A 15,833-nucleotide genomic window follows, 5' to 3' on the forward strand; every position below is an offset into this window, starting at 1 on the left:
TGCATAGTCTTTGTGATACTGGATTTGGTTAAAGTGATTTATCAAATAAATAACATTTCCTCAATTATAAGACCCCCACATAGTTTGCATTTGTAATATTTGTGAAATTAGGCTGCCCCTAACAACTGATATATCTGTTTAATGTGCTAATATTTTCTTCCATTACAAAAAAAAGCTGTTATTGATAGTGTAACTTAAGATCAGTCGTTTCTTAGACTCACAATACAGAATTAGATATTTCTCTTTTTCTTATCAAGGGTTTACCTCCTTAGAGGGGCAGCTTCCAAAGGGAAACATCTAACAATGTATAGGGCCTTGCCACTTTGGGAGCTTAATCAATTCTAAAATCATCTTGCTGTGTCATACCACAAAAAGCACCAGTCAAGGATTCCCTGGGATAGCGTTTCCTCCTTAGCTCTGAAAGGCTCACTTTGGTGAGCGCCCATATAAAGTACAGACTTCTTTCTTCATACTTCATAGTTGTCCTCATGGCTAGGATGCCTTGCTGGAAGGCAGGGGCCCTACAGTCCCTCAGACCCTAACTCCTTGAGGCTGATTTTCTCTGGCAAGATGAAGCAGAGATCTGAGGTCAACTTTTCAAGATCATCTCATTGCTTTAGACACTTCCTTGCAAGTACTTCTCTAGTTCCTCTGATCAGCAAAAATAATAATGGTGAGAATATCGATTACAATACTCTATATTTATTTTGGCAGATTTATAGCTCTTTACAGTTTTCCAGTGTGTGAGGATTTATATATCTTCAAGAGAAATTTCTGAGGCTGACAGGGCAAGAATTACAGTTCCCGTTTGTAGATGGAACGGTGAAGCTTCTGGATTTGTGACAAACCTATGGAGCATCTAGAAAACGAACCTCAGAAAGTGACGGAGGTGCGGGAGGATGGGTGTGGACTTTGGGCTCACATTTCAGTTCTGCCACTTACTAAAAGGTATCATCCCAGGGGCACTTCCCTGGCAGTCCAGTGGTTGGGACTCCGCTTCCCCTGCAGGGGGCGCACGCCGAGTGGCATGGCCAAATAAAAATAGTACCATCCCAGGGAGCTGCCTTAACTCTCCCAAGAGTTTGCTCATCTGCATAGCTGGGATCATCAAACCGGTGGTTAAGTGCCCAGTGGGACCACAGATGACACCTGCCCCATGGTGAAGCCTCAGTGCCTGGGAGCTATTATTTCCATTATTCTTTTCTAGAAGTCACTTAGCCTAAAGGAACATTCAGCTTAAACCTAGCACTGCTCTAAGACGTAAGATGGTTGAAGAGTTTTGCACACTGAAATAAATTCCATGAACGTTAGTGATATTATTTTGCCATAAGTTTGCACTAGTTGGAATGTAAACTATGCTAGTGAAACAAAGATTCAAGAAGTCAGACTAGCTTTGAGGGAGCTTGGAGTCTTATAACTTATGGCCTGTCCAGAGTTGCAACTGTTAATTAGGTTACTTCCTTAGTTAATTGGCCCCTTTCCCATTTTTAGCCAGAAGGGTTGTCCAACTGTCTGGAGCCAGATGTCTACACAAGAACACATTTCCCTATTTCCAGGAAAGCGAAATGCTCATGGAGGAAGAATTTTCTTAAAAAACGCAGTGGCCAGAAAAAAAAATGTGTCAGCACAACAATCCAAAGCTCTGCTTTAGATGAGAGAGAACTTGGTTCTCTCTGGCTCAGCCCTCAGAGGTGAATCCCCCAAACTGGATTTTTCATTCTCTTTCTGCCCACCCCTTTAACTGTATAGGACAGACTGCCCTGCTGCGTTTTGCTGGGGGTCGGGGGGAGGCAGAAAGAAAGATTTCTGAGGGTACTTAATTTTCCAGCTCTTTTTCTTAAAATTAATTTTTATTGGAGTATAGTTGCTTTACAATGTTGTGTTAATTTCTACTGTATAGCAAAGTGATTCAGCTCTACATATACACATATCCCCTCTTAAGCTGGCAAGCTGTTTGGACTGATGACACTAATGGGATTAACCCTTTTACTTCAGAAATGCAGGCAGTAAGGAGGGGACCAGAGAGGGAGAGAGGGGCTACCTTTCACCCGGCAGCAAAGGTTGGGCTGAACAAATTCACTGTCATAAGGAGGAACAGAGCCGCGCTTGTGCAGATGGCCCTGACCGGCTCTGAGACCTGATTAGGTCCCGCGTGTCAGCAGCTGAGCCACTGCAGAAGCAAGGCCTCCCATCAAACCCATCTCCTGCGAGGACCCCTTCCCCCTTACCCCTGCCCGGTCACTGCAGGTGACAAAACTCCAGACAGCGCACCGCAGCGGGGGGTCTGGGGGCCGCCTCACGTTTCTCTGTGTGCCCTCGGTGCTCGGATTGCAGCCCCTGGGAGTTCTTCCGAGGGGTGTGTGATCCCTTCTTTCCGCAAACGTGCAATGCAGGTGTGTGCACTCAAAACAGCAGCGCAGAAATCACCGCGAAGCCCCCGTGGCGGAGCAGAAGCTTCCTTGGAGGCGGTTCCTTTTTGATTGAAGTCATTGTTTCACATTCAAAGACGTGGATAGGGATGCGTGTAAGTTCCCTCCTGCAGCATTTCCCAAAGTGTAAATTCTACGAGATGGCGGGTGGACCGGGAGTTTGGGAAAAGCGGGGTTAAAAACGTTAAAAGGGGTTTGGGGCGCGTCTGGTCGGTGGGGCGCGCCCCCTGCCCGGCCTCATGCATATTCATCAGCTGCTGCGCCTCCCCGCGTCGCACCGGGAACCCCCTTTTGCTTGGAGTCTTGAGGGACACACTGCTTTAACGCAACGGCCTCTCCTGAAATGAGGAGATAGAGCTCTTAACTGGGCTCAAAGGGGAAATCTGATATGTTAGTGGAAAGACTGAGGTGGTTTATTGTGGTCACTGTTTCATCTTTATTACTTGGGTAAAGCCAGGGTAAAATTCGTATTATGTTACTAACTCCATAAACATAGATTTCCCAATCTCTAGAATGAGCGGATTGAGAAAATGTTACTCTATTAAACAATGCTAGTTGATATGTATTTCACTAATATGATTGAATTTTTACACCTTTAGAAAACTTCATATAATATTTGCCAATGAGAAAGTAAAATCTTTTTTTTTTTTTTTTTTTTTTTGCGGTACGTGGGCCTCTCACTGTTGTGGCCTCTCCCGTTGCGGAGCACAGGCTCCGGACGCGCAGCCTCAGCAGCCATGCCTCACGGGCCCAGCTGCTCCGCGGCATGTGGGATCTTCCCAGACCGGGGCATGAACCCGTGTCCCCTGCATCGGCAGGCGGACTCTCAACCACCGCGCCACCAGGGAAGCCCTAAAATCTTTTTTTAAATTGAAGTATAATTGCCTACAACACTGTTAAGTTCCAGGTGCACAACATAGTGACTGGATATGAGAAAATAAAATCTTTTGTCAGACCGTTTTGGATTTTGGTTTAGAAAATATGGCCGACCCCATTCGTTGAGCTTATTACATACATAGATTGCTCTGTTCATAGTATCTCGGGGGGTGGGGTATATACAGATGCCAACTCTGAATTTTTAGATACCGACACTGAATTTTCAACAAATTGATTCTTATTTATGCAAAATATCTAAATAATATATTCTATTTTTGTATTAAAATGGTATTCTGTAATATGATCTTGTAGCTTTTTAAAAAATCAATATTTTGTAGTAAAAATGCAAAACTTGCACGAAAGGAATCACCACTTTATCACAGTAATCACCTGGGAAAGGGAAAGAGAGGAATGGAAGGTGTTTTAAGGTCTTAACTGTTATCAGTAATGTTTCATTTCTTTTAAAAATAAGCAATAGGGACTTCCCTTGAGGTCCAGTGGTTAAGACTCCGTGCTTCCATTGCAGGGTCTGTGGGTTTAATCCCTGGTTGGGGAACTAAGTTCCCCTATGCTGTGTGGTGCGGCCATAAATAAAATAAAATAAAGTAAAAATAAGCAAAAGAACTGAAGCTTGTATGGAAAAAAGTTAGTATCTAGGTGGCTGAACAAGGATGTCTTTTGTGCTATTTTTTTTTTTTTTTTTGCAGTACTCGGGCCTCTCACTGTTGTGGCCTACTCCCGTTGTGGAGCACAGGCTCCGGATGCGCAGGCTCAGCGGCCATGGCTCATGCGCCCAGCCGCTCCGCGGCATGTGGGATCTTCCCGGACCGGAGCACGAACCCATATCCCCTGCATCGGCAGGCAGACTCTCAACCACTGCGCCACCAGGGAAGCCCTGTGCTATTTTTTATGTAAAAAATTATCTTTTGTCTATACATTTAATGTGTTTCATTATAAAATATGAAATGCAAGAGTACCTGTGAAACTCCCTAAATTTCCAATCAACTGGCTTTAGCTGCATACGTCTAATGCGTTGGTTCTAGTCCCACTGTCAAAGCTCCACACTTGATCTCCTTTGAATAAAGTTTAAAATTAGTTTTACTAATGTGGGCAGCTGTGGCTTTTGTTAGTTCTCCTACACAGACAGACCTAATCAAGCCACAGAGGGGCTCAATGGACACATAAGTTCATTATATCTCAATCTTTTGGCTAAGATTTGCATTTATTATAACTTTATCTTCCTTCATCTTGTAGTGATTCTCTAAAAGATTCTCATCTTTCTATTTAAAATTATGTGTTGAGTGACTTTAGCAAGCCAGAGTTCAAGGTCAATTGCTTCTTCATCCTAAAAAAATAGCTATGGCATTAATTTATGGATCAATTAATGTAATTTACTAAATGCTTAAGAGCTATCAGGCACTGTGCTAAGCACTCTTTCTGCTATTATCACGTCTAACCCCACACGAAAAGTATGTGAGAAGTCTTATCACTCCCACTTTGCTGATGAGGAAATGGAGGCCCAGGAAAGTTCTAGAACTTATCCAAGGCCACTGGGCTAGAAATGTGTTCCCATCAGACCTGTGTCCCTTAAAGCCTATATTCTTAGCTACTCTATTGCCTCTAGAGATGCTACTGAGCTCATTATTATTATAATTCTGAGGGACATCCCAATGTCAGCATCAAGTTCCTTCCATTCTAAGACATGTATTTCTCACCACTTCGTAAAGTTATGATATTGGAATGGTCTTTCCACTTGGCACTGGTGGTGGTCCTACCTCTCCATCCACCTGTCCAGCCTAGGCTACTGCTAGGATCAGCAGATTGTTTTACTTTAATCGTGGCCTTGTGGTCATTTAGGAAACAGCCCCTATCCTACAGCATGTCCTTCCTTCTGGCCAAACCAGCTGTGCTCAGCCATCGTTTATTCATATCATGCTGTGTGTATTCTTGGGTAACCTGAGTGGGTAAGTCCTTTTAATTATTTTTCTTCTTTTTATATATAAAAGAGTAATGTTGTTTAGTTGATTCTTTTTTTTTTTTTTTTTTTCACTCGACTGGCTCTTTAAAGACTGAAGGAAGGGTTTTGGGCTTGCCTTGCTGCCACTTACGAAAATTTCACAGTGGTTGAGAACTAATTTCATCAGGAAACATTCTGAGCTTCAGTTAAAATGTAAAATGCTTTCTTTAGCCCCAGGTTAAAATAAAATTTCATTTGCTTTTACTTTTCTGCAATAACACCAACAAGGAGATATTGCCAGGGGCTCGAGGGAAGCCAATTCTATAGCTAAACAAATCGATGGTAAATCTACTTGCCAAATCCTGAACATACCCACTGAATAAGTGTTAGGAACACACACACACACACACACACACACACACACACACACACACACACACACACACACACACACACACCTATGGAACCATCCAGGGTAAGGATGAGATTTCCCTAACGGAAATTAATGTCCTACTATTAAGATTCTCACGTTCTCAAACTCCTCACACACAGCAGGTTTGTGTGCACAGTTACAAACCGAAAACACACAGCTTCTTAATTAATAATAACAGGTACCATTTATCGAGTGATGGTATTATTGAATGATGACTATGTGCCTGACCCTGTTCTAAGACCTTTAGCCTAGAAGCTGGCGCCATAACAATCCCCATTGTTCGGATGCAGAAATTGGGGCACAGAGAACGTAAGTCAATTGCCCAAGGTCTCACAACTGGTGCATGGCAGTCTGGTTCCAGAGCTCATTCTCTTTGCCTGTAGACTGTACTGCCTCTGCTGTATATCCAAAGAAAGGTTTCCAGAAAATACTAGACAGACTCTAAACCATGATGATGACAATGATGCTAATTAGGATAATCATTTATTGAGTCTTTGATGGTGTACTCAGGCGCTATGGTAGGTTTTTTTCCCCACACATCTCATATAATCTTCATAATCTAGGGGCTTAGTTTTGATTATTTTTATTTTATAATGAAACCAAGGCTCAGAGAGCTCAGGTAATTTGCCTAAGGTCACAGAACTAGTTATTGTCTGACTTTGGATTCAAATGAGTCTATAGCTAGCGCTCATGCCATTGCCTAGCTTCCACACCCGTGTGAGTTCCTGATTCAGTGAGCAAAGAGAACCAAAATGTTCTTCTCAGCACTGCGATAGCCATTATCAATTTCATTATCGCTGATTACCATCAGAACACTTGGTACCTTCCCACCTCAGAGTGAAGCTGCGTGTGATATAATTTTAAAATACTTTAACATCCCTGGGTAAGATATGTGCTTTGTGACTTCGGAATGTATTATTTTGTTAGAATTATTCACTCTTTGGACCAGTGTCTGACTTCTGAATTAACTGCAAATGAATGGCAGGGTTAGAAGGGTATAAAATGTCTGAAGTTGTTCCTCCATATTTGCTCATAACTACTAGTTGGAAAAAAGGAACATAAAAATTCCTTAACTATATCGAAATTTACTGAGATCCAGTAAATGGAAACATAGTCAGATTCCAAGACAAGGAAGCAAAACTACAGTCCCAGGTGGTAGGATTTCTTGAGAGTCTAAGGCCCTAGAGCTTGAAGGAAGATCTGGGCACGTCTCGCTGTGCGGGCATCTGCCCAGCCAAGAAGGCAGACCGAGGACCACCTGCCCTCCGAGCGCGACCCACTAGCTCAGTCTGCCTCATAGGGGTTGAGTCAGAGTTTTGAAGATGAGGCTCTGGTTTAGGAAGGTTAAGTCATTGCCCTAATGTCGTAAGACCAAAAAGAGGTGGAGCCTAAACCCACTCCCAGGCAGGTCTGAAATCGGCCAGGGCTCTTAACTACTGAGTAATCCCACTTAGGTTTCCAGGGAGCAAAGAGAATCTTAGCAGGGGGAAGCAAGGATCAGGGCCTTACTGATAACACAGTGCCCCTGCTTGCAATCATCAGACCTACCGTAGCGAATTATCAGTGGAGTGAAACATGCTTTTCTAACTTAGGTTTAGATTTTAATGTTACTACTCCCAGGTGAACTTGCAAATTAAAAAGAAAATAGTTGATGTCAAGAACTCAAATGAAAGAATCTCTAAATATATTTAGAGTTTTCTCTTTGTATCCTTTCTGGGAAAGCTCCATAGAGATTTCTAAGGAATTGAAAATGGGCTGCATGTAGTAATCTTAGTTTACATGGTATTTTGAACACGGCGATTGCATTAACCTGATTCCAATGTATTCTTACCTTTTGTACCACATTAACACAAGCCAAAGGAGTATATATATACACACACACACACACACACAGCCCAAATAATATTTGCCTTTTGGGGGATATAATTTGACTACTTTGTAAGGTTCAGATAGGTATCTTTGTGCCAAGAGGTGCAGGGCATGCACCTTCTTCTGGGAAGATGATGGTGTTTATATTACAAAGATTTAAAAAAACCTATAGTGCTGCATCAATGTGGCCAATTCCTCTACTTTGGAAATGGGAGCATCTTGGTCTCTTCTTGCACTAGGAAGGGGACACGATGCCATTGGGATGTGTCTAAAACTCTCAGACAAGACTTTATAAGTGGCCATGATTGATTTCTCTGTTAAGTTTGTTTTACTTTAGGAGGTTTGTGTACCATATCAAATCAACTATTGTAACACAGTTTCAAAAATAGAAAAATTAAGGTTAAAATCAACTCTTAATGTATGCAGAGTGCCAATCAAGCTTCAACTTTGAAGCCCATTTCCTTAGGGGTACTTGTGGGCTGGGAGCCCCTGGGATGGGGGCTGGCCAAGGCCACACAAAGCAGAGGTTGTAACTCTAGCCCCTGAGAAGGAGGTGGATTTGTAACCGGCAAAAATGATCAGCCATTAAATCATCAGAAGAATAAACTAATAATTCCTTCTAAACAATAAAGGATTTTCTTCATCACAAATACTCAAGAGGTGGGGCACAGTAGTACATTTTACTTGGACATGGAAACAAGAAAAACCAGAGGGAAATACACATCAATGTTATGCTGTCTATCCTGAACTCTTAAAATGTACATTTCAAGGGTCGGCGCCTGGCAGGAAGGAAACAGCGTGTTCTATTTGGGGCACAACTCCAGGAAACAGCTACCAGGACAGACCTGATCTGAGTATGGCGTATAGACATTAGAACCAACATTTCCTCCACATCAATACCCCATCCCTCCAGAAATCTTAATAGGCTTTTGAGAGCCTCCATTTAGAGCCGGCTGCATAAAATGATCCTTTGATGAAAAGGGATTGGAACAAGGGTTAAAGTCGACATTGAAAGGTGACCGTGGAGGGCACGGTATTCATACATCCCTCCTTTAATATGTGTGGTGTGCACCTGTGATAAGATGATTCATTACCTGGGTCCGCCCTTTGACAAGCTCCATCGTTCAGGCCTCAGGGGTTCTGATGGGACAATCCTGCACCCGCCCAGGAAGTACAACAAGATCCACTTTTTTTCCCCCCCTGGGATGTGGATGGAGCCGGTTTAGCTTATAATGCACCTCTATTTACTCTTTATGTAAAATAAAGCAAGGTTCAAGACACCTCAATTCCTGTTCCCCCAGAGCAGGCCAAGCATAGAGGAGTAACCTCACTGCTGGGTAAGTAACCTGGGAGGAGAAATCTCGGCAAGCTTGCAAGCTCCTTCTCTCTTGTGTTTCATCATCAGAAACAGCAACATTTGAGAACCAGGTGCCCTACCCAGCGAGGCTGGGCTCTGTGTCAGGCCTTTGAATGGAGGGCACCCCTGACACCATCAGCTTCAACCTCTTTGGCTCTGCACGCAGCTTTCAGGTTTACTGGGGTCTTGAAGAGGGACCACCTTCATCAAGAAGCCCCATCAGCATCTTGGTGGTCGCGATGCGGGCACAAGAGCAGTGTGAGGGAACAGACGTGCCTGATGGTGACATGAGCAAGGTTTAATGGCCCTAGCAGGCTGAAGTAAATCTACAAGCACATGAGAGACCGCTGAGGGCTAGTGAGAATCAGCAAGTGGCTGGGCACGTCGGCGACTGGCGGTTTTGGGATAACTCTAACTCGCGCCTTTTCTTTTTTACCTTTACAGGACATCCTGAATTGTTTCCCATCACCTCCGCATACATCCAGAAATAGCTTTCTTAAGGTTAATTTAAAAATCTTAGAGCAATTAGGGAAGGAAACTTACCAGTCTCCTCCAATACCCAAATTTCCAAAAAATGAAAAAATAAAAAAAAGCAAAATGGAAATCTTACTTGTAAAATGTAACTGATTTTTCTTAGAAAGAGTCTCCCAATCCTGAAAAGTAATTTCTTCAATTAAGGTCATAACATGAGTCATCGTATAGAAATAAAACCAAAATAAAACTTAGTAGACATTCCAGGGGAAGGAAAAAAATCTTGCCTCTAAATTAGAGAAACACCTCCCAACCCTTCTCTTCTTGACGTTGCTGGTCAACATTATTTATTTGCCTTGTACAGCTGCGGTTACATATCACTGTCATGCAAAAGAAATTCATTTCTTTTCCAAGTTCAATCTGCCATAAAAATTCACTCTTGTTCCCATCTCCCACTCACCTGTCCTTGTGCATTAGTAACTAGTTGACCCGTGACCCCCTGCAGACTGGAGAGGGCATTGCCAAAGGCCTGTGAACTTGCTATGGAGCCCATGGCTGCTGCTGCTGCAGCCGCTGCAGCCTGACTTGCTAGTGGATTATTAACCAGCTGCAAAGAGAGAAAAGATCAGGGTGAAACCACCAAGACACGCACAGCACACGGAAACAACATTCACTTGTGGGGGGAAAGTTATCGCTCCAAATGGCTCATGCAAAGGGCCTGGGGAACATTCCCTCTGAAGCTGTAGGGTTTGGGAAAGGTTGGAAATGAGGTTGGAAGGGAAATATTCTCCATCAACACTGGGCTGCTTAATGGAGCCTGGGTTTGGGAGTCGCCCCAGGAGGGAGGGAGGTGGGCCCCAGGGGCGAGGTGGGACCTTAGGATCTTCCCAGGTGGAGAAATAATTTTGGAGAAGTCCCTGGGTTTTGTTTGCTAGACTAAATAAAACTTGGAGAAAAGGTCTTCTTTGCTTGAGGCAACCAGACTGAATGTGGGATTAAAACAGGATGGGAGTAGGGGTGGAGGAGAGGAAGAGATTTTAGGGATTTATGCAAATGAGTTTATCATTTTCATTTGTGAATTGCAGTTTCATATCTGGTAAGGCAGACGCCTCACCCCACGTCCTTCTCCAAGGATTAAGGAAATCAAAGTCAGGAGAAATAGAAATCTCCAGCCTCTGTGCTCTCAGAGGCTAAGTCTAGGGTTGGGACTTTTGGGGGGGCTCACTTGAACCATGGAATTCAAGGTCAAGGACAAAGGTCCCCTGGTGAATGGTCAGGTTGACATCAGCTTGCTGTTTTAGCTCATATACGGCCTTCCCTTGGCCTCTTTGCTGGGACAAGAGTGAGCTAGGGAGGAATTTGACAGGGGAATAGTGGCGGGGCAGGGTGGGGGGAATGGGGGGTGGAGAGAGCCACCCAAGGAGGAGGTTATGGCTGCCAAATTTTGTTTTTCTGTGGAGGCCAATTCAATATTCTTTATCCTGCCAATTTTCCACGTCACAGGTTTTCAGGCCTTCTGACCATGAGGCAGAAGTGTAGCTTGAACTAAAATCTGCATTTAGGTTAATGACTAGATATAAATGCAAGAAACATTTAAACTATTTTCACAGTAATGGTTTTGATACATGAATTTCATTTGTATTTATTCCAGGGTGTTATTTTTTCCCATATAGTTCCTCTCAAGTACAGCAATTGTTGTGTATAATAATGCATTTTCCATCACCAGTTCCCACATCCATGAAATTCCTGCATTTAGCAGAAACCTGCCAAGACTAAGACTTGGTAGAAAAAATTTAATGCCATACTTAATTCAAGTCCTAGAAGCTCTTTTAAAGATGCCTCTTTTTTTTTTTTAACTTTCTTCTTTACTTTCTCTTTACTGTCTCAGTTTCTTGTCTTTTTCTTTCTTTTCCTTTTTCCCCCCCTCTTCCTCTCAAAACATATTTTATTACTTAATTCCTTTGGAAATTTGCCTAGAGTTTATGTCATCTGATGAGGATGGAAATACTAATTGTCAGAGGAAATATCAAAAAGGACAAGAATTTAATAATTCTCCCCCCCATTAATGTGATATCCTTATCTTATTGGTTTCTTTATTCTTTTATAACGAAATTTCACAGCACTAGTTCTACAGTCATTCCATTGACCCAGCACATTTTTTTTAGCAATGAAAATCCACTTTCAGCTCATTACATTATGTGTCTTTTGCCTTTATCTCTCTCCTAAAAGATAATGATTTTCTTTTTAAGGAGAAAAAAAAAATTCTCATTCATTAGCCTAAAGAGAAACCCTGTCTTATCCCAGATTACCACCATGGGATTTAAAATTCAGGTTGGCCTTGATCTTGGTTTTCTGAGGATATTTGTACAGTGTATAGGAGGCAAGTAATGGTATATGCTGAATGGAAACTCTCCTTGTTTTTGGCTTGACTCCCTAAAGTGGAAGAGTTTATAGTGTGTTCTTTTTTTTTCACTTCCAAAGTGAGAAGACCACTTGAGGAATACCTTCCCCAAATGGCCAGGATGGACACTGCCCAGTGGTACACAATTCTCAGGTCACGTGCCGGTTGCTATGTTTACGTTTCTTTTCATGCAATACGAGCTGAAATCATAATGAAATTCCTGAATTTCAGGGAGCTCTCAAACCAAGCTTCTTAATCTCAAAGAAAGATTAAATTATGTGCAATTTGGTTCTAATGTTGAATATGCAATTTTGTCCACGAATTTTGAGTGAAACATTTAAATCAGTACCTACAGAATGCTTTCTAAAGAAGATAAGACAATGCTTCCTATTTAATGAAGAGAAAATATTTTTAAAAATTGGAAGACATTTCCCTGACATCTAGGTCAATCAAAAATTCACATAGGAAATTTTGGAATTACTCTCTGGATACAATACAATAGTGTAGATGAGAATTCCCAACATTTAGGACACTAGTGTGTTGTTCAGCAATAGTCCCATGTAGTCACAATAAATTCAGGTATTATATGAAGGATAAACTGTTGTTCTGAATATAAAACAAAGCACCTACTTAAAACCAGCCTCTGGGTCTTTGTGTTATGGGGCCAGGAATGGGAATACTTCTACTGTTTTGAAAGATTGCTTCAGCGACCATGGATGTACAGATTTTATTTTTTTAACGTTTACTTTCTCTATATCCCGGTCCTAGATTGAAATCCAATCTGTTCCTGTTTTTGCAGCCTTTCTCTCTTAATGAAGCAAATGCCAACTCGATGGCTCTCTTACTTGCATCCCTAGGTCTTTGTGAAGGGTGCAGGGCTCTGGGGAGATGCCTTGCTGGCCTCTGGAAGCAGAGTTGGAAGTGAAGGCAGGGGAGTGAGTGGTATATAGAGAGACCAGGTACAAGTCAATCTGTAAGCTGACAGCATTTCAGATGGACCGTTGGTGTTGTCGATGGATGCAGCTTCCTAAATATCTTTTGGCTTTTCTGTCTGGAACTGCCAAGGCAGGGATGTAATATGCATTAAGATACGTGGCAGGAACGGTCAGGAAACCATAAGTGTTCTCTTCATCACCTTGGGTCATGTCACTCTGTATTGTCCCCAGTCATGTCCTATTAGCAGTGTTCCTCTCAATACTCCTTCTTGATTGGAGACTCGGGGGAGATCTGGACAGTGGGGAGCCCAGGCGCAATAAATGCGTATAATGAGCATGTTAACGTTCTAGGACCAACTGGATGTTTTGAAGGCACTGCCGAGCGTATGCCTTCAGATCTTTCATTGCCAATGTACCTAACCAGCAAAGGATGGCCCAAATGAGGTCTGACTGTGCTACATACTTGTGTTTGCAATAGACCAGTTCGAAAGACATGCCGCATTCTGGTGCACGCTTGTTTATAAATGTGGTAGCTCTCAAAGCAGGATTTGCATAGAGAGTCCTCATGTCACATCCAAATGGATTCTGGGCCCTGAATCCATCAAGCTATAGTTCTATAAGTCTCAGATAGTCTAAAAACCTACTAATAGAAACACTAATTCCTTAAGACAGCCCCCTGAATTTTTGAGAATAAAAATAACAGGATAATAAAACAAAAATAGTTTTGTACCGGTAAGCAAAGGCTTCAAGCCTCACAGAGCCTGGTCTATCCATTCATGCAGTTGAGGGCATCCGCTCTGAAACCAGACTGCCTTGGCTTGTGACTTGAAGTAAACCATGCTTCCTACTCTCATAGGTTAAATGGGTGTAAACAGGGCACCCCTGTTCACAGAGTTATGATGAGAATTAGATGAGATAACATATGCGAAAATGTTTTGGAATGATACTTGGCACATATCGTGTTCTAAAACAGTGCTATAGCTATTATCCTCGGAGTTCATAGTGTGCAGCAGGATTCTGAACTGATTAATTTATCAAAATTAGAACTCACCTCCACAAATATCTTTTTACTCTGGAAGTAATGTGAACACAGTAACTGTAGTCTCCATTTTTATACTTTAAATTGTACTTTCTAATTTTATTTTGCTTATTTTAAAACAGTAGCTTGAAGAAAGCGATTAGCTAAGTAATGTGATTGTTAGATGAGATGAGTTGTATAATTGAAAAGATATATATGGGGTTTAAAGATATTTCAGACTGGAGGACATCTGAAAGAAGTAGTTAAAGCATGACATCACCTGCTGGCCTCTCATATTTGATCACGTATAGAGAAATGTATAGAGAAAGCAGTGTTTTGATTCTGAGGCCAGGGTAGGTAGGTGGCAGAACAGCAAGAGAAGACCTTTTTTTTTTTCTGGTCTGTTTTATCTCACGCTTAGTTTACAACATTTGTTAGGGTTCCAGAAGGACACCCATTTTGCAGTTTAATTCCTGCCTCATGTCAAACTATGGTGAATGAGTCTATCCCACAGTTGTTAATTTGATAGTGAAGGCATGCAGGAAGTAGATTCATAAAAAACATTTCCCTTGGGATTTGCAATGGTTGATTTCTCCATTCACGTATCGATAGGGATATTGGATAGTCATCTCATAATGAGAATAAATCCATATTCCCAAATCCATAGGGCTCTATGCACATCCTTATTATCTGTGGACACTAAATGGTGATGGAAAGAAAAACTCTGATACAGTTTCTTCAAGGAGGACTCTTAGATGGTGTCATCTGTGTGACGTCACATAAATGTCACCAGAGATAATGTGGTGGGGTATCCAAATCTAGCCCCGTCTTCTCTTTCTCTGAAAGACTCACATTCTACAGCCTGCTAAAGAATTCAGGTTTCTTGAATCTGAGCCTTAGTAGTCACAATATTGTTCATGAAAATTTGCTGATTACATTATTCTATTAGTATAAATCTTATTTACAAAACTACGGCAGCATAACGCAGCACTGTGGCTGTAGTGTTATATTCTATGTCTATGTCTTTGTACCAGGAGGACCTTATGAATGCAGCCGGCTCAAACCTTTCTCTGGAGCATAATTGCTCATGATCTATAGTTTTATCATTCTCCTCATGAGCTATGTGAGTTTTATAGAATATGGATTTTGGAGCAGCTCTTTTTGCTACTAACTTTTCAATTTAAAACTCTGAAACTGTGGTATCATTTGTTTTTAAATGAGGATGTTCATGAACACATTCATCACAATTCATTCCCCATTTAAGGTCTGAAATGACTTGCAGTGGCTGCCTAGAAACAGGAGGGCAAATGTGGCTCTTCATTTCCATACACTAGGTCCTTGACTTTTCTTATACTGCAAAACGTGTTTCTTGGTTCCTTGGGACTCTTTTAACCAAATCAGTATTTCCACTTCTTACCCTCAAGGCTTCTCTTAAAGGTCAAGGAAATACCGGTAGACAAATTCTGGAAGGGCGGCCATATTCATCTCAATGACCCACCCGATGTGTGTTCTATCCTACTAGGTTTTTCCCTTTGATCTCATGATTATTATGTGTTATGAAACCCTCATCACAGCAATCAGTTTTGTGAGTTTTATTTTATTTTTTAATTTTAATGTTTATTTTTGGCCTCACTACGTGGCATGCGGGATCTTAGTTCCTTGACCAGGGATCAAACCTGTGCCCCCTGCAGTGGGATTGTGGAGTCTTAACCGCTGGACCTCTGGAGAAGTCTCAGTTTTGTGAGTTTTAATATTGAGTCAAGCTTTGCTGCTTGCTCTCTGCCCACTTCCCTGAAGAGATGGCAACGTGCTACATGCTGCCCGTCCAACTCTCTACCAACCAAAAGTCTCCATTTCCATGGCTGAGACGTCTCAGCCTGGAGTGCATGAGATGTGCCGTGATGACTCTCAGATACTGCAACGTCCTAAAATACCTTCGAGTCATCAACGTAAAGTCACATGGATTTCAGTCTAGTCTCAAAATGAATTATATTTAATTTATTTTAATTTTCTGGCCAACTGTAGTATAGTAATTTTCTATTAATGCTCCAGTAACTTTCTATCAACACCCAGCTACACTGGCTAAC

At 42.0% G+C, this 15,833-nt stretch overlaps 1 protein-coding gene across 1 annotated transcript in view; it reads right to left on the minus strand.

The window, feature by feature from the left end:
* The window catches only part of POU6F2 (POU class 6 homeobox 2), a 382,181-nt gene that overhangs the window by 42,884 nt on the left and 323,464 nt on the right, over positions 1-15,833 (minus strand). The window contains exon 6 of the mRNA XM_073809538.1: positions 9,853-9,999. Coding sequence (XP_073665639.1) covers positions 9,853-9,999 — 147 coding nt within the window. The remainder of the gene's footprint in view (positions 1-9,852; positions 10,000-15,833) is intronic.

This window comes from Tursiops truncatus, chromosome 9 (assembly GCF_011762595.2).
Source record: "Tursiops truncatus isolate mTurTru1 chromosome 9, mTurTru1.mat.Y, whole genome shotgun sequence".
Lineage (NCBI taxonomy): Eukaryota > Metazoa > Chordata > Mammalia > Artiodactyla > Delphinidae > Tursiops > Tursiops truncatus.